General features: G+C 45.5%; 1 protein-coding gene across 1 annotated transcript in view; it reads right to left on the bottom strand.

Annotated features, from left to right (window-relative positions):
* The window catches only part of Pitpna (phosphatidylinositol transfer protein alpha), a 43483-nt gene that overhangs the window by 14485 nt on the left and 9588 nt on the right, over positions 1–19410 (bottom strand). Inside the window, exons 3-6 of the mRNA XM_057774644.1 lie at positions 17046–17194; positions 9709–9800; positions 4634–4641; positions 3565–3639 (exon numbers count right to left, since the gene is read on the bottom strand). Of these exons, the coding sequence (XP_057630627.1) occupies positions 3565–3639; positions 4634–4641; positions 9709–9800; positions 17046–17194 (324 nt within the window). The remainder of the gene's footprint in view (positions 1–3564; positions 3640–4633; positions 4642–9708; positions 9801–17045; positions 17195–19410) is intronic.

The following is a 19410-nucleotide window of genomic DNA, read 5'->3' as shown; positions in this document are numbered from 1 at the left end:
CCCCAATATATCTTGTTATTTCCATACATTCCTATGCAAACATTCCAAAATGTAAAGTCTGAAATACTCCTGGTCCCGAGCATTTGAGATAAGGACCACTTAAGCTCACAGTTGGTACAGTTATTCAAAGGGCCAGAGACTGGACAGCAGCAGGACCTGTCTTCAGACCAAGTTCACTCCAGCAGGCACTCCTTCCGCCGAAGACCTGCCCTGTTCGCACTGCAGCCTGGGTGAGGACTAAACACCCCAGGACTCACTGCCTTTTTACAGATTCAATGTACAAACTGTTACTCTAAAGAGTAACACTTCCGGGAGCTGGAGAGATGGCTCAGTGGTTAAGAGCATTGCCTGCTCTACCAAAGGTCCTGAGTTCAATTCTCGGCAACCACATGGTGGCTCACAACCATCTGTAATGAGGTCTGGTGCCCTCTTCTGGTGTGCAGACATACACACAGACAGAATATTGTATACATAATAAATCAATAAATATTTAAAAAAAAAAAAAAGAGTAACACTTCCTCTGCCTCATCCCCCCAGCCCGACTCCACCTCCAGGAACAGACAATACAGTCTATGACAGATTTTCCTTTTATACCAACAGTGGCACAAATATATACACGGGTTCGTATCTGCTCTTTTTAGGCTTACTTAATTTTCATTCATATGCATATGTTTGTCTGTGTATCTGTAATATGGGCATGTGTGGGAACCATCAGAGGCCAGAAGAGGGTGCTGTATCTCTTCTTAGCAAGCCACCCAGTATGGGTGCACGGAACAGAACTCAGGTACTGTGGAAGAGCAGTAAGAGCTCTTAACTACTGAGCCATCTCTGCAGTTCCATGTCTTGTCTTTTCAGACAAGGTCTCACAGCTAGCCCTGAATATAGTGAAACTCACTCTGTAGACCAGGCTGGCTCAAACTCAGAGAACTGCCTGTCTCTGCCTCCTGAGTGCTGAGATTAAAGGCATTTGCCACCACACCCAGCCATATCTTTTTTTTTATTTCTTTTTCAAATTTTTGAACATACTCATTCCCCAACTCCTGTTACCACTCTTTGCACCCTCCCATCCCTTCCCACCCAACTTTGAGATTATTTCTTCTTCTTTCTTCATCCAGTCCAGTTTGTTGACTACTCTTGAGGGTGGGAGCCTGCCTGCTCTACTATCTGGTCAACCTACCACGGGTCACATCTTTAAAGAAAATGGGCGGGGCAGTGATGACACACGCCTTTAATCCCAGCACTCAGGAAGCACAGGCAGGTCGATCTCTGTGAGTTTGAGGCCAACCTGGCCAACAGAGCAAGTGCTAAGACAGCAAAGAATACACAGAAAACCCTGTCTCAAAAAACAAAAAAAGAAAATTGATTCCTCGTGATAGTTATTCTTGGCTGTCTACTTGATTACACCTGGAATTAACTAAAACCCAAATGGCTGGGCACACCTGTGAGGGATTTTCTTTAAATAATTTGAAGTGGGAAGATCACCTTTAATCTTCTGGCGGCAATCTATCTAAAGGACGTGGAAGAAGCAAGCTCCTGCTCTTTGCCGCTTGCCCACTCTTTCTCGCTGGCAATCAGTGAAAGGCCACTGCTTCACTGGCATTAGAGCCTATTCCTCAGGGTTCCACGGCATACTGAAGACCAGCTGAGATCCAGCCCTGTGACTGCACGACCACTGGATTCTTCGGCTGTCGTTTGGTAGACAGACATTGCTGGCCTAGCTGGACTACAGCCTGTGAGCCATTCAAACCCTTTCTCCGCTTCTCCTCCCCTCTTGATTCATTCTACCAGTTCCGTTCCTCAACAGAACCCTGACTATCAGTACTCTCCCCCTTTCAGTAGCAGTCAAATGCCAATACTCCTCAGTATGTGGAGGGCAGATCCATGTAGCCCTAACTGTCCCAGAACTCTCTGTAGACCAGGCTGGCCTCAAATTCAAAGACCCGTCTTCTTGTGTACTGGAATTAAAGGCAGGCCCCCTCATTCCCGGCTAGTGGTGGGAGTTTTGTGCCTACCTCCCTACCTCTATAATGGGATTTTGTCTGGTTAGAGCTTTCACAGGTCCTGTGTATACTGTCAAAATTGATGAGTTTGTATTTGCATCTACCCTCCAGTGTCTGGAAAACACTGACATTATCAGCCACTTTCGGCTCTTACAGTCTTTCTACCCATTCTTTGGCCAAGACCACTGAGTCTTGCAGGGAGGGATGCAAAGATCCCATTTAGGGCTGAGCACTTTGCAGTCTTATTCTCTGCACACTGACTAGTTGGGGTCTCTGTGTTAACTGGCAACTACGGAGAGAAGCTCCTCTGAAGAGGGTTGAGAGATGCTTTGATCTACGGGTATACAAGTAAGTCATTTAATACTATGTCCATTTAGTGGAGTAATAATACTAGGTACTCCCAGGGCCTGGGACCTGGTTCTAACCCTTTAGTATCCTGTTTTATATACTGAACAATATATGCAGGATTGTTTTCATCAATTCCTTTTCCGTTTTCATTTTGGAACAAAGTCATTCTGCAGCCCTGACAGTTCTGAACTTACTCTGTAGATCACACTGACCTCAAACTTACAAGATTCACCTGCCCCTTCCTCCAGAGTGCTGGGATTGTTCACCACCACACCTGGCTTCCTCTGCTTTTTTATTTTGTGTTTTTCAAAACAGGGTTTCTCTGTGTAGCCCTGGCTGTACTAGAACTTGCTCTGTAGACCAGACTGGTCTCAAACTCACAGAGATCCGCCTGCCTCTGCCTCCTGAGTGCTGGGATTAAAGGCATGCAGCAACCACCACCCAGCTCCCCAGCTCCTTCAGTTTTTGGTTTTTCGAGACAGGGTTTCTCTGTGGTTTTGGAGCCTGTCCTGGAACTAGCTCTTGTAGACCAGGCTGGTCTCGAACTCCCAGAGATCCACCTGCCTCTGCCTCCCGAGTGCTGGGATTAAAGGCGTGCGCCACCCGGCCTCCTTCAGTTTTTTAATGGCTGCACAGTATGCCACTGTTTGGCTGCACAATTTATTGGTGTCCCACTGATAGGGTCTTACATTGTTTTAAATTTGGGCTGAATCTCCGTGTATGCATTACTTCACATGTGAGAAAATAGTCTCACACACGCCTAGGTGTAGGATTCTAAGTTAAAGGGAACAGAAGTTCCGCTTTGTTTATTTGTTTGTTCGTTATTTGGCTTTTCATGACAGGGTTTCTCTGTGGAACAGCCCTGGCTGTCTTGAAACTTGCTTTGTAGACCAGGCCTGCCTCTGCTTCCCAAGTAGAGTACTGACATTAAAGTGCGGCCACAATTATGATGTTTTAAAGACACTGTTTCTGGGTCTTTGAAACTGCATTTTAGACTAATCCTAGCTCTACAAGAAAGCCTAACAAAGAATCTTAGAAATGACATTTTGCAAATCAACAACAGGACAGGAAACTGTGTTGTAGGACAGTCTGGAGAAGCGTTCTTAGGCAGAAGAGAAGCGGAGAGAAGAGCCTGGGGCAGGGAACCAGAACCAGGAGCAGAGCCTAAGAGATCCATCAAGGACCTGGACCCCGGGACTTGAGAGATGATACTTACATTCTCCTGGGTGCCAAGATCCGGCTTGTGCCAGGTTTCAATTTTAATCAGAAAATCTTCCTTCATGTACTCATTCTGAAAGAGGGAACAAATAACTTAGTTACCAACAAGGTTGACACTGGGGGGGGTCACCACCTCCCATTACTGGGGATCCCACAAGCCTGTAGCTATGAGATTCCAGCTGACCTGACAACAGCTGCCACGCCTGGATGGTCCCAGGACTAAGTCTGTTCACACGTATGATCACCCGAGTTTCCAGAAAAGCTTAGGTGACTTGGCTGAGGCTACAGAGCTATCTATCACATAGTGAGGTCAAAAGTCCCGTTTGACAGAGTTTAGAATTCAGTGTTTAAGCAATCTTCCATTTTACCTTATGCACAGCATGCAAATGTAAGCAGTAGCCTAAAGTCTCCTAGCTGTGGAAGTCTTCATGCTGGCCCCTTTCCTGCATCAAGCCCTCTGTTGAGGCTAGCCCTCCAAATTTTGTCCCCTTCCCTTGGTGCTTTTAAAAAATTGCTAACACCTATTCAAAAAAATTTAGTAAAAGGAGCTACATGAAGGAGGAAAAGAGCCCACTGTTCCCTGACAGGGATTAGTTCTGCAGCAGAGACATGAATTTAAGGGATTATGCTGAAGAAGAGTGAGGGCTTGGTGAACAAGGGGCTGGTTCTGGAAGACCAAGCTTGGTGATGTCACAACATTGCCAATGGTCAGTGCTCAGTGGGGTCAAAGGATGCTAAACTTGGATAGGGATGTCACATTTAGGCTGGCTGTACAGCACAGGGTAGGCATGACCCAAGGGAACAAGGGAGAGCTTCAACTAATTCTGAACCTCTGAGACCCAGAGTCAGGTCTTACCTGGTAAACCCACGAGTCAACGCAACTAAAGCATTGACTGGCAAGATCAACATCAGCAACATCAACATCAGCAAAGGTAGCCCCAGCATCACCCGAGGGGAACAAGAGAAGAGCCAGGACATCTAGTGCAGGTACACTTTTATTTCTCCTTTATTATAAATCATCTAGAACTCCAGTCCTTCTACCCCCCACCCCTGCTAGATATACTTACTGTAATCACTGTTCCACGGCAAGGACATGGAAAAAAGAAAGAAAGAAGATTAATAAAGGTGAACAGACTATGAAGAGTAAAGACTTCTCCACTCCCCATGACTTCCCCATAGTGACCTCTAGGCCCCAGCTTACAATAGGAAAGCCTCAGTGCATCAACCTCCCCTTCCCCAAATTCATTCAAAGTCCCAAGTGACCAAATCTGGGATTTAATTAAGATGACACCCATATGGGCTTCTTAGGATTCTCTCTGATAGAACAAGGTATGTTCTCTGATTAGCTGAAACCCTGAGGCCCAATCAATCTCCCAGGAGAGAATTACTTGGGTGCCCCTGTTTCCTGGGGGACACAGAGAAGGGTCTTTTGAGCCAGGTTATCTTTTAATGGTGGCACCCTTCCTCACACTGTAACCAAACCTCGCGTGCTCCATGCTTCTGCTGCGGTAATGCGATCCCTCGGAAAGCACAGGTCAATTATTTATCAGAGAAAATGACTGCAGCTGCCATGTCACTAGGGAAGAGCCCAGCTCTCCTCCTGACGACAGTTCAGTTCATTCTGTACCCTACCTCGTGTGTGATCCCAATTTCTGGTAATGCATACTGCTCTTTTTGGAGTATACAGAGGGCCAACAAACTCCATCACTCCAAAACCAAACAAAACAACGAACAAAAAGGTAAAACTAACACTCGAGTGAAGGAATTGGGAAGCTGGCAGCATGAGGGCTATAAGTCACCGTGTGCACAGAGCCTTAAAGAATGTCAGTAATTTCCCCGAGCCCAACCAAAGGCACTAGATTAGGGCTAAACCAGCAATTCCTCTACTAGCATCTTGAGAAAGTCATGTGGGGACAACAGAATTGGTACAAATATGCATCCAAAGATGCCAGTCTGGCAGGGACTCTGTCACACTGTCACAGAGACAGTAGCTTCAAGCTGGCCAGGTGTGATGATCCTGGCCATTAAGCTTCTCCAACCAGCTACCATATTCGGACTCCACATTCTCTAAGACACCCTCTCCTACTCTGCCTCTGTAGGACACAAGAATCTGCTCCCCTAACCAAGCTGACTGCTTGCACCATCACACTGTGTTATCCTAGTTTTAATTTCATTTCCATGTGGAAGATTCCCAAGGGACAAAAGGTCCTGATCAGCAAACAGTATCTAGTTTGAGCCATAATTCTGTATTTCACTGTAACTGCAGCTTCCTGAATGCTGGGTTAAAAGTATTTACCACCATGTCCAGTTTCTTAGGGGGATATTTGCAAGCCTGACTGAGTGGTACTGCCCACTACTGAGGGAGAAGGCAGGGAGACATATTTCTCCCCTTCCCATTTCCATTATCAGCTTCAGGAGAAAAGAGATGGAAATAAAGTAAGAGAACAGAAAGACTTGACGAATGGAGCTCCTGAACCTGTTTTCATGGCCCAGAATAAGGCTGGAGCCATCCCAAAGGCAAGGGGAGAGATGACTCCATCTCCTTTATCTACCTTTCCTCAAACTTAGACGTACTTAGGCCAAACTAAAATGCTGGCACTAATAACTTCTGTCCCATCAGCCTCCAGGGAGGATCAGAAAGAAGCCCCCTCCTCTGTTCTGTCTATTTTAAAAGAGAAGGCACCCAAATGAACAGGTCTAGGAGTCAGCATGTTCTTCAGTACCGAGTGCGCTCTCCTAGGAAGTCGGCACCACTAAGAAAGTGGCCCACTCACCCCCTGCCACTTCTCTTCATGGAGGACTTGGAAATTATATTTTTCTTTCTTTTGTCAAGGATCAATATGTGAACTAACATTTACTGTGTAGAAAAATGCCATGCCCACTGCAGCACATTCTCCCAAGCAGACAGTAGCATTCCTCAGTTGGTACAAGCTATGTACCCAGAAACCCATGCTACGTTTGCCTCAAGGTGACTAAGGTTCTTACAATGCACGTTCAACGTGACTATTAGACATCAAGTAAAGTCACCTTTGTTCCACACACCCTGCCACACCTCACCGTCTTTTTTTTTCCCCCTTTCTAATTTCCTATGCTGGAGATCAAATCCAGGGCCTTGGGCTAGGGTAAGCACTTTAAAACTGAACTACACCCCAAATCTGATCTGGGCTTTTGGGGGTGGGTTTATAGGGAGGAATGGGGAAATGAGGGGTTTGGGGTTAATACAGAGTCTTTTTATATAAACCAGGATTTGCAGAAATCCAGTTGTTTCCCAGATGCTAGGATTACAGGACTCTGCTCCCACACTTGCTCTTGCACATTGCTCTTCAAAATCATGAACCCAAGCTTAGCATGCAGGCCTATTACTCAAGGCCAATTACTATTCATACTTGGAAGGTATGAAGCAAGGAGGATCAGGAGTTCAAGGTCAGTACCAAAATTTAAGGCCAGCCCAGGCTACTTAAGATCTTCTTTCAGGACTGGTAAGATGGCTTAGTGGTTAAGGGCTGCTCTTAGCAGGGTGGTGGTAACACACAACTTTAATCCCAGCACTTGGGAGGTGGAGGCAGGAGGATCTGTGAGTTTGAGGTCAGCCTGCTCAACAAGAGTTAATTTCAGGATGGGCTCCAAAGCTACAGAGAAACCCTGTCTGGGGGCAGAGGGAGGGGGTAGGCACTGGCTGCTCTTCCAGAGGTCCTGAGTTCAATTCCCAGCAACCACATGACGGCTCACAACCACCTATAGTGAGATCTGGTGCCCTCTTCTGGCCTGCAGGAATACGTGTAGGCAGAAGACTGTATTCATAATAAATAAATCTTTAAAACAAAAACAACCTTTCAAACATGCACACACACATACACAAACATGCACACACTCAATTCTAAGCACATAACAGCTTCCTGTCCAGTGAAGACAGTAGTGATATTTGCATTTTCAGTTACAACAACAAAACTGTCCACAGCCTACATTCCACCATTGATTGTGTATCTCCTGATACACAATCCCCATAAAAGGTACTTGAACTTATATAGGGCCATGGAAGACTGGAGTGGGCAATGACTTCAGTTACTCCCAAAGTCCACAAGATAAGAACACACCTGGGTCACATAAGGATTACGCCTATCAGATACAATCTAGGGAATAAACAGAAAACAGCCAGTGAAGCAGGACAGGTAAGCAAAGGCTGGTAGGACCAGAGCCAGTTACCTGTACCAACAAATGAAGGCTAGCAGGAGCAAAGAACCCCGACCTTGAAGGGGGGTTCAGTGGACATTTAGCGCTCCCTGGCATGTGAATCAGTGCCAGCATAGTCTAAGAAACCTATTCCTAAGCCAGGGGTTGTTGCTCACATCTGTAACCTCACACAAGAGATTGCTACAAGTTTAAGGCTAACTGGGGCTATACAACAAGTTTTAGGCTGCTGAGCTACAGGCTGAGACCCTTCCTAAGAAAGGAAGGGGAAAGAGAGAGGGAGAGAGATGGGGAAGGACTCTAGATAGTCCCTCAGACCTCAGAATCTTGGAAAGCTGAGTCCATGCTACTCAGAAGGAATCCCAGAATGTGTTCTAGAATAGAAAGTATCTCTACAGAGGCTCCACTCTTTCCTTTCTGAAACTCGAGACCAGATAGGATTTGGCCCCCTTGCTACATAGTGAACTTCCTATGTAGACCACGCTGGCCTCAAAAGCACAGAGATCCAACTGCCTCTGTCCCATAAGTGCCAGGATTAAAGGCGAGCATCACCAAATTCAGTGTGTCAGATATTTCTGATCTGTAGTTTATAAAACTCATGGATGCAAAGCCCACTACTGGCCAGCTAAAGATTCATATGATAGGTTATTATGCTGCTATTATAAATACTAAGAAACAATAGGGGTGCTGGAGAAATGGCTCAGTGGTTAAAAGCATTTGCTGCTATTGCAGAGGACCTGAATTCAGTTCCCAGCACCCACAAGGTAGCTAGTTCATAATGATGTGTGACCCCAGGTGATCCAATACCTTCTTCTAGCTCTGTAGGCACCAGGACTGGGCATGGTACAAATACATACATATGGGCAAAACAACATACATATAAAAAAAAACAAAAAAACAAAAAAAAAAACCTAAACTTTAAAAAAAAAAATCAGCAATTTTTTGCCAGGTAGTGGTGGTGCACAACTTCAATCCCAGCACTTGGGAGGCAGAGGCAGGCAGATCTTTGAGGCCAGTCTGGTCTATGGATCAGTGATGGAGGTGGGTCTTGTATCTTATCTGTTGCTTTCATTGGTTAACTAATAAAGAAAACTGCTTGGCCTGATAGGACAGAAAATTAGGTAGGCGGAGTAAACAGAACAGAATGCTGGGAGAAAGAAGCCGAGTCAGGCAGTCACCATGATTCTCCCACTCCAGACAGACGTATGTTAAGATCTTCCCTGGTAAGCCACCTCGTGGGCTACACACATTATTTATTTATTTATTTATTTATTTATTTATTTATTTATTTATTTATTTATTTGGTTTTTCGAGACAGGGTTTCTCTGTGGCTTTGGAGCCTGTCCTGGAACTAGCTCTTGTAGATCAGGCTGGTCTCGAACTCACAGAGATCCGCCTGCCTCTGCCTCCCAAGTGCTGGGATTAAAGGCGTGCGCCACCATCGCCCGGCCGGCTACACACATTATTAGAAATAGTTAAAGCAAGATGTGAGAGCCAGTAAGAGGCTAAAACTAATAGGCCAAGCAGTGTTTAAAAGAATACTGTTTCCGTGTAATTATTTCGGGTAAAGCTAGCCATGTGGAGCCGGGTGGCGGGACGCAGCACGCCGCTCCATATTACAACAGATCAAGTTCTAGGACAGTCAAGGCTACACAGAGAAACCCTGTCTTGAAAATCAAAAACAAAAAAATCAAAATTGTCAAAGTAACCCAAATTAGAGGAGTTTATTCTGTGCTGTCTTTGGCTATGACTATCAATGTAGGTAAGCAGTATGGATAACACCAACACACCTATCCAAGCCTTAGGGAGCCTCCTTTAGGGAGCCCCCTTCATGCCTCCACTGGCTTATTCTAAAAAATAAACACAAAGCCCTGGCTCACCCTGCCTCCAGTCTTACTATCCACTTCTGTCCACCTTGGGTCCACATCTCAGCTCTGAGCAGCTCTGTACTCACCGGTTCTGCAGTAAGGGTAGGCATTCCAGGCTTTCTCATGTATATTCAGGGCTCCTTCTGGGGCCAGCATTCGAACAAATGTGGGTACTTTGCTGTAGCAAAAAAAGAGGTGATGAGCAAAAAAATGGAGGCAAGATAAAGTAGGTAAAAGGTTTGCACCACAGTCTTCAGCCCACAGCTCCTGCCTTTCAGTGTCTAAGTTGATAAGTACTTTTCCACGAGATAAGCAGGCTACTGTGTTTAAGAAGCCACCTGCCAGAGCTTGACACCTCGGTTTGACCAGCTACAGATAGCACCAACACCTGCTCTGGCCACTCACCATAACCAAGGGCTTAGGACACTTTACAGACATTGCTTCCTCACTGTAGTCTCCCAGAGCCCACTGGGAAGCAGTACAGCCAGGGTCAACTCACCAGCCTAGGTCTACTGCTGGCGGGGGACAGCTAACTGACTTAGAACATGGGCTCCGAGGGCTGGAAAGATGGCTCAGTCAGTAAAGTACCTCCCTAAGTTTGGAGCCCCAGCACCCACATAAAAAGCTAGGTATAGTAGCACTGGTAACCCCAGTGTTTGGGGTAGGGACGGAGACAGGAAGATTCCTAGAGATCACTGGACAGATGGTCTAACCAATTAGTTCAGTTAGAGATCCTACCTCAGAGAGTAAGTTGGGGCTAGGAGCAGTAGCACACTCCTTTAATTTCAGCACTCAGGAGGCAGAAGCAGGTGGATCTCTCTGAGTTTGAGGCCAGCCTGGTCTCCACAGTGAGTTTCAGGCCACCCAGGGATACATCTTTTAGGTGATAGAGGAAGGCACCCAATGTTGACCTCTGACCTCTGCCTACACATACATACATAGTAGTATGATATTCAAACCATCTGGTCTGTTTTCCTAAGTTCTCGGAAAACAAGGAGGCCTCGTAGTCATTGACCTCCCAGGAGGAGTACTTCCTTCTCCCTTCCTGCTTCTCCCCTGTTCCCGTGTTTGTCTCTGTCTCCTCCCCTGCCACAGAGTCTCATGTATCCTACACTGGCCTCAAACTTCCGATCATTCTGCCTCTACTACAGGCATACACCACCACACGCAGTGTACATGGTGCCAGGCACTGAAGCCAGGGCCTTGGCATGCTAGGTAAGCATCCTACCAACTAAATTACATATATAGCCCTTCTTTGAAAACAAAGTAGTTTCGGGGCTGGAGAGATGGCTCAGTGGTTAAGAGCATTGCCTGCTCTTCCAAAGGCTCTGAGTTCAATTCCCAGCAACCACATGGTGGCTCACAACCATCTGTAATGAGGTCTGGTGCCCTCTTCTGCCTGCAGACATACATACAGATAGACTATTGTATACATAATAAATAAATAAATATATAATTTTTAAAAAAAAGTAGTTTCACTCTGTAGCCCAAGTATGCAAGGTGGTTTCTGTCAACTTGACACAAACCTAGACATATCTGGAAAGAGGGACTCTTGATTAACAAAACACCTCCAAAAGATTGGCCTGTGGGCAAGTGTATAAGACACTTTTCTTGATTGATGGTTGATGTGGGAAGGCTCAGCTCAATGTGGGTGGTGCCATCCCTGGGCAGGTGGTTTTAGATGTTATAAAAACAGACTGAGCAGGAGGCTGGAGAGATGGCTCAGAGGTTAAGAGCACTGGCTGTTCTTCCAGAGATCCTGAGTTCAAGTTATAGCACCCACATGGTAGTTCACAACCATTCACAATGATATATGGTGCCTTCTTCTGGCCAGCAGGTGTACATGTATACAGAACACTCAGAACACTGTATACATAATAAATAAATCTGTTTAAAAAAAAAAAAAAACCAGACTGAGAAACCAGTAACCTCTATAGCCCCTGCTTCAGGTGTTACCTCCAGGTCCTTATCTTGAGTTCCTGCCCTGACTTCTCTTGATGACAGACTATAATGTATAAGGTGAAATAAACCCTTTCCTCTTCAGGTTATTTTGGTCACAATGTTCATCACAGAAAAAAACAAACAAAAAACACCCTACCTAGGATCCAAGCTACCCTTGAACTCACTATGTAGCCAAGGCTGGCCTTAAACTTAGATGCCCTTGTCTTCTGTTTTGTTTTTCAGGAGAGGGTTTTTTTCCCCCATCTATATTTATTTATTTATTTATTTATTTATTTATTTATTTTTATTTGAAAAAAAATTTTTTTCTGCTTCCTCCCCACCTCCCATTTCCCTCCCCCTCTTCCCCCCCTCCCCCCACTCCTCTTCTCCTCCCTCTCCAGTCCCAAGAGCAGTCAGGGTTCCCTGCCCTGTGGAAAGTCCAAGGTCCTCCCCCCTCCATAGGAGAGGGTTTTTTTCTAACTTTGGCTATCCTGAAACTCGCTCTGTAGATCAGGCTGGCCTCAAATTCACAGAGATTCGCCTGTCTCTGCCTCCCAAGTGCTGGACTTACAGGTATGCACAGTCATACCTAAATAATATTTTCTTCTCTCCAATTTCTCCACTGTTTCTAAAGATTTATTTATTATCTTTATGTATATTAGTGTTTTGCCCACATGTATATCTGTGCTCCATATACACCCGCCCAGGCGATAAGGGGGCTTTAGTCCACTAGAACAGGAGTTACAGATAGCTGTGAGCCACCATGAGATGCTAAGAAGCAAACCCAAGTCCTCTGCAAGAGCAGCCAGTATTGTCAGCTACTGAGCCATTTCTTCAGCCCCTTTTATACAATTTTCCTCTAATGTTACAGGACAATGGATGTACCTAACTTTCTGTAAGTACATAAATTCCTTTTTTAGTCTGTCTCTCTGTCTCTGTCTCTCTATCTCTGCCTCTCTGTGTATGTGTGTGTGTGTTTTACTGGGTCTCACATATGACAGGCAAATACCCAAGCACTGAGCTACATTGCAGCTCCACCATTCCTAACTTTTAGATGGGAGCTTACATAATCTTCAATAGGCTCTAGCAAATTCATCACCTTTATTCATGCCTCAGGCCTAAGGGAAAGAGCTAGCCCCACAGCAGACATCCAACTCCCAGCCCCCAGAGCAAGCCTTGGAGTCTTTACACATAAATACACATTCGTCTAGGTGATGCTTCTATGTGCCAGGCACTGGATACACAGGAACCAAATGGTCGAGAGGCAGACTACTACAGACAGGTCTGAAAGAATGTGTTCTAATAGGGTAAGCACAGGGCTCCAGGTGAAGGGCACTGCGAACACATGGTGAGGGAGGCACAAGACTCAAGGCAGGCTCCTCAGGGCAGTTAGAACACAAGAACACATGGAGCAGGGCATGTGCAGGAGGCCAAGAAACAGGATGGGAGTGGGGCAGAAAAAGCTGGGAGAAGGAGGAGTTACTGCAAGGTAGGGTGGAGTGCAAGAGAATCCTAGGGGCAGAGTCACAGGCGTTTGTAAATTAAGTGAGCCAGTTGGACTTCATCCCAAGGACAAAGGGAAGCTTTACAGCCACAGCTCAGGAAGACTGCGCAGATCCTCAGACAGAATGCTTGCCACACAGAGAAGTGGAAGGCCAGAGGACAGCTGGAAATTGCTGGAGCAATCAACACCAGGGAAAATGGAAAACAATGTGGATCGTAGAGATGTTAAGGAGATAGATGAGGGATCAGAACTCATTCCAAAAGGCTGTTGTTCTCATGAGGGCAGCTGGTGATGAGCACAGGAACACGCCCCCTTTGGAAATAAGGTGTTCTGGGTTAACAGCGGTAGCAACTCAGTGTCTATACTCTTTCGTGCACGGAAGAAGCAAGGAGGGTTGCACTCCCCTCATATACAGATTTCTTCTCTGCCACCGAGTTCAGCTGAGCTCACTGAGCAGACAATGGAGGATTCACTCAGACCTCATGGTTTACACTATCCTTTCACCAGAGTGGCAACCAAAGAGAACCCAGGATTTCACTACACAAAAATGAAACTGAGTTCAGCTCTATTTAGGGACTAAAAATTAAAATTCAGCTTCTTAAAGTTCGATTTAACTTAGTTTAATTTTATGTGTTTGAGTGTTTTGCCTGCATGTATTTTTGTGTGTCTGGTGTCCATGGAGGTGAGAAGAGGGATCCAGATACCCTGGAACAAGGGTTTATCAATCATTGTGAGCTGCCGTATGGGTGCTGGGAATTGACCTCAGGTCCTTTGGAGAAGCGGCCAGTGCTCTTAGCCACTGAACTATCTCTCTAGCCCCAAGATCCAGGTTTAAGTGGCATGGAAATGTGAATGTACTTAATGTCATTAAACTGAACAATTCAAAATGGTTGCAATGCTGAATTTTATGTTATGTGTACTTGACCATAAAAGAAAGATTCAGATTTATTTTTCTCAGTTCTATATAGTATTTTTGTTTTGTTGTTTTGTGTGTGTGTGTGTGTGCGTGTGTGTATATGATACATTTTTGTGTGTGAGTGAGGTTACATGGAGGTTTGAAGTCAACCTCAGGTACCAGTCCTCAGCTTCTCCCTTATTTGAGGCAGAGTCTCTTTGATGTTTGTTGCTGTTTCTGCCATGCTGGTTCGCACATCAGTTTCCAAGTCTCTCCCATCTTCTGTGCACTTTCCTCTGTCCAGCTTTTACATGGGTTCGGGAATTTGAACTCAAGTCACAGGCTTGTATGAAATGAATACATAGCTCTTTATCCACTAAAAACAAACCATTTACTTTATTATTAATTATATGCATGCCTGTGTGTAGGTATGTACACGCAGGTGCAGATGCCCACAGTGGCCAGAAGGAGACACTGGATTGTCTGGAGCTGGAGTCACAGGCATTGTGAGTGATCAGACATGGGTGCCGGGTACTCCTCAAGAGCAGCATATGCTCTTAGCTGCTGAGCTATCTCTCCAGCCCTGCTTGACTCATTTCTTAAACAGTCTGGTTGACTCCCATTCTAGCTGGTAAACGCTTACAGCTGGTTTCAAGGCCCTTTGGGTCAGCTCATGGTTTGCTATAAAGTCATTTAGGTTTGGGATTCAGCAAATAGGTGTGCTTTACTATAAATTCCAGTATACAAGTGAATTCCGGAATTATATGAAAACACTGGGAAAAAAATCTTTAAAAAAAAAGGGGGGGTGTCTAGAAAGGTGGCTCAGATGTTAAGAGCAATTGCTGCTTTTCAAGAAGACCCAAGTTTGGTTCCCTCTAAAGACAAGCACACAAATATACACATACACAGAGAGGGAGAGAGGGGACAGACATAAATAAAATAGGCTATCTGGGCATGGTGGCACAAACCTTTAATCCCAGCAGTCAAAAGACAGAGACAGATGGATCTCTTTGAGTTCAAGGCCAGCCTGGTCTACATAGTGAGCTTTAGGCCAGCCACTGAGACATTTTTGTCATCTCAGAAAAAATATTTAAATGCTGAACTAGAGAGATGGCTCAGTGGATAAAGGTGCTTGCTACCAAGCCTGATGCCCTTTGTTCAATCCCCAGTCCTACGAAGTGGAAAGAGAAAAACAACTCCTGAAGGTTGTCCTCTGACCGACTCTACACACACGTAGTACACTCCAGTACTACACACACACACACACACACACACACACACAAAATAAATGTAAAAAACAATGTTAAGGTGCTGGAGGTGGCCCAATGGTTAGGAAACACTATTTTTGCAATGGACCTGAGTTTGGTTCTCAGCACCCTCATCAGAAACCCACAAGAGCACAGTAACTGCAGCTCCTCCAGGGGATTCAAACCCTCCTTCTGGCCTCTACAGACACCTGCACTCACATGCAAATACCCACACATACATGTAATTCAAATGAAATAAACCTTAAAATGTATTATCTGGGCATAGTAGTACATACCTTTAAACCCAGCACTGGAGGCAGAGGCAGGTAGATCTCTTATCTCTGTGAGTTCAAAGTCAGCCTGATCTACATGCCAGAGCTACATCCTAGAGAGACCCTACCCTGTCTCAACTTTCTCACACACACAAACACACATACACACACAAAATTGATACAATTTAAAAAAAATATTTATATATATGCCTTTGATCAAAAGAGAGGTACTTGGGGCTAGAGAGATGGCTCAGCAATTAAGAGCACTTGCTGCTCTTCCAAAGGCACTGGGTTCAATTCCCAGCACCCACATGGCGCTCACAACTGCCTATAACTTCAGTTCCAAGGGATCCGACACTTTCACACAGACATACACACAAGCAAAATATCAATGCACATAAAATAAAAATCTTTTTTTTTTTTTTAAAAAAAAGTGAGTAGCCCAGCAGTGGTGGTACACGCCTTTAATCCTAGCAGTAGGGAGGCAGAGGCAGGTGGATCTTTGTGAGTTCAAGACCAGCCTGATCTACAGAGTGAGTTCTAGGACAGGCTTCAAAGCTAGAGAAACCCTGTCTCAAAAAACCAAAAAGAGAGAGTGGTACTAAACTTTCTCTGGCACCTGATTCTACAAAATTAGAATTTACATACTATCTGACCTAACAAGTACACTTTTTACGCATTTACTACAGACTTATAGATATAAGTATATCAAAAGAAGTGTGCAGAAGTAGTTCTGCAGGACTCTTATGTATCTGGAAATCACTATAACATGGATCGCAAGAGTGAGCTTCTCAAACAGCTTACAGCGCATGTACAAAATACTATGAGCAACTACCTTCTTGGGTGGGTAACTACTGGCTGTAGGATTTCCTACAGCACTGAGAGGTTTTTTTTGTTGTTGCTGTTTCTTTGTTTTGTTGGTGGCTTGTTTGTTTTTGAGACGTTTTGTAGCTAGACTGACCTGTAACTAGTTAAATAATCTTAGATGGCCTCACTCACCGTCCTCCTGTCTCAGCTTCCCAGGTGCTTAGATTCTGGGCAAGCACCAGAATGCCAGGTTCTTATGCATGCTTTGAAAGAATAAGGCAGGAGGGAGGGCTTGGAAGGGGCCGACCATAGCCTAGCATAAGTGAGGCTCTGGGCTGAATCCCCAGCAAACGACCAGGCAGGAAATACTGGGAAGGCAGCTATGACATGAAAGCTAACTACAGAGGAAAGAACAGCATGTATAGTACAGTACAATCAACACAAAATATAGGAAAGAGTGCCTGTTTATACACACTCCACACATACTTCCTGTACTTAGGACAATGGAAGAGCTCACAAGATGCCAAAATAGCTCAAAATAGCTTCTAAGGACTGGGAGCATGATAGGGTAAGTGTAGTCACTTTTTTTAATAACAAAAAAAAAATCTTTAAATAAACAAAGAAGTACTGCCCACGCCCAATCTGAGAGATGAAGCAACTTGGGCTACCAGTTTATAACCTGGAGACACTCCCAATTAGCCAGTGCCACCACCGACAAGGTAGGCCACGTTCCCACCCAGCCACCTGGGGCACGTACCTCTGTAAGTGGTAGATCTTGTGTGTGTACTGGCCTTTCTCACCGTCGTCCTTCTCATAGGGCTCGTTCACCAGGACCTCCACTCCTTCCCCACCACCAGTTTCATTTTTACTGGCTTCAGCCACAGAATACAGCTGGCCCACTTGGTACTAAAGAACCAGAGAGACAGGCATTACTTACAACAGTTACCCATGGCCCCACCTCCACCTGTGCCTTCACAGTGGTCCAAGACAATGGGGAACTCTGCACTGCTGCATCTCTCACTTGCCTTCACTTTTTCTTTCTTCTACTACTTTTTTTTTCTTTCCAGCACTAAGGATTGAACCCAGGCCCTCAAGCATGCTAGGCTCTTCGGTAAGTGCTCAAGCCCTGAGCCTCTCCTCAACCCTCTTTTCTGTTTTCCTACATCAGCCTCCCAAGTAGCTGGGACTGCAGGCTTTCTTTAACCATCAGAGGTATTCAATTTCATCTTCCCATTTTTACAAACCCATGAGTTTAGAGAGAGTACAGACTATACTTAATCTCACAGAACCACCCAGAAACATTATACAGTCCAGGGTGTCTCTTGGCCAGGACCCAGCTCTGATATCAGACCCCAAGACAGGATTTCAGTTAGCTACAAATCCCTCTATCTCACTTATTTAAGCAGACCTTAAAGCTAAGCATAGCATCTCATCCTTGTAATGCAGCACTCGGGAGGCTGGGGCAAGAGACCTGCCATGACTATGCTTCAGCCTGGGCTACAGTGAGTCCCTTGGTATCTCTGGCTACAGTGTGAGACCCTGTGTCAAAAAAACAAAACAGGGCCGGGCAGTGGTGGTGCACTACTTTAATCCCAGGACTCGGGAGGCAGAGGCAGGCAGATCTTTGTGAGTTAGAGGCCAACCTGGTCTACAAGAGCTAGTTCCAGCAGAAGCTCCAAAGCTACAGAGAAACCCTGTCTCAAAAAAACAAAAACAAAACCAAAACAGTCAGGCGGTGGTGGCACATGCCTTTAATTTCAGCACTCAGGTGGCCAAAGCAGGTGGATCCCTGAGTTTGAGACCAGCCTGGTTTACAGAGTTCCAAGATAGCTAGGGCTACACAGCAAAACCCTATCTTTTTGTTTTGTTTTGTTTTGTTTTGTTTTGTTTTTGGTTTTTCAAGACAGGGTTTCTCTGTGGTTTTGGAGCCTGTCCTGGAACTAGCTCTGTAGACCAGGCTGGTCTTGAACTCAGAGAGAGATCCGCCTGCCTCTGCCTCCCGAGTGCTGGGATTAAAGGCATGCGCCACCACCGCCCGGCTCAAAACCCTATCTTGAAAACAAAAACAAACAAAAAAACAAAACCCACAAGCAACAACAAAAATAAACACAGAAACCAAGACTCCGACTTCTTATCCAAGAAAGCTGTCCAGTGCTGTGGAGCCCACAACTTCTGGCAAAAACTGGCTCAGTTCACTTGCTTTTTCTCCTGTATGGCTTTTCCTTACCTACAGGGCCCTCAGAAGCTCTCAAACAAGACATCTCCAGATTTTCCCCACTCCTGGCAGACCGAAGTCTGCTCCTGCTCCCTGCATTACAGATCCCTTTCCACGGCTATGCTGGCTGTGTGCCCCTCTGTCTTGGCAGTTGTTAGGTGGCAAAAGCCTGGTTTTCCTTTATTTGGGTCACATGTCACCCTATCAAGTCACTGGCCTCCTCTAACCCCTTAGGACAGTCTGGCATAGGACTGCTGACTTAGAGACAGTGTCCAAGCCTACCCTACCCCTATTTCTAAGAAAAATTATCTGGAGGCGGAAAACATACTGAAGACTCTGGCCTGGTGGGCTGTAATCTCAGCTCTGAGAAAACAGAACAGGTGGATCTCTGAGTTCAAGGCCAGCCTGGTCAACATAACAAGTTCTAGGACAGCCGCAGCTAAATTGTGAGATCATGTTTCAAAAGCAAAAAAAAAAAAAAAGAAAAGAAAAAGAAAAGAAAAGAAAAGAAAGAAAGAAAATGAACTGTACAGAGAAAATGAGCTGTGACCGAGCAGGAAATTACATCTCTTCCAAAAGATGTGTCTTCCTCATGGCTGCCAAGGGCAAGAAGGCCGAGGAAAAGACAGACAACTCCATCACCCCACCTGCGAGGGGTGGACATACAGCTTTCCTTGCCCTTTACACCCTCCCCTGAATCCTGGCACCCCCAGGGGTAAGACTAGTGGTATTCTCTCCCTCAGATTAAGATCATCTACCACCAACTCAGCTGCAGCACCACTGCCAGCAAGAGCGGTCACGGATGCTCCAGCACAGCCTGAGCCTTCTCCACCTCAGTCCCCTAAGCACTGCCAGGAGACATCTGAGTGACACCCTGCGGGGAACACAGTGGCCCACAACAGTTCGC

The sequence above is a fragment of the Chionomys nivalis genome, chromosome 7, assembly GCF_950005125.1.
Source record: "Chionomys nivalis chromosome 7, mChiNiv1.1, whole genome shotgun sequence".
Lineage (NCBI taxonomy): Eukaryota > Metazoa > Chordata > Mammalia > Rodentia > Cricetidae > Chionomys > Chionomys nivalis.
The sequence above is the reverse complement of the archived record's forward strand: the minus strand, read 5'-3'. Positions and strand labels throughout refer to the sequence as shown.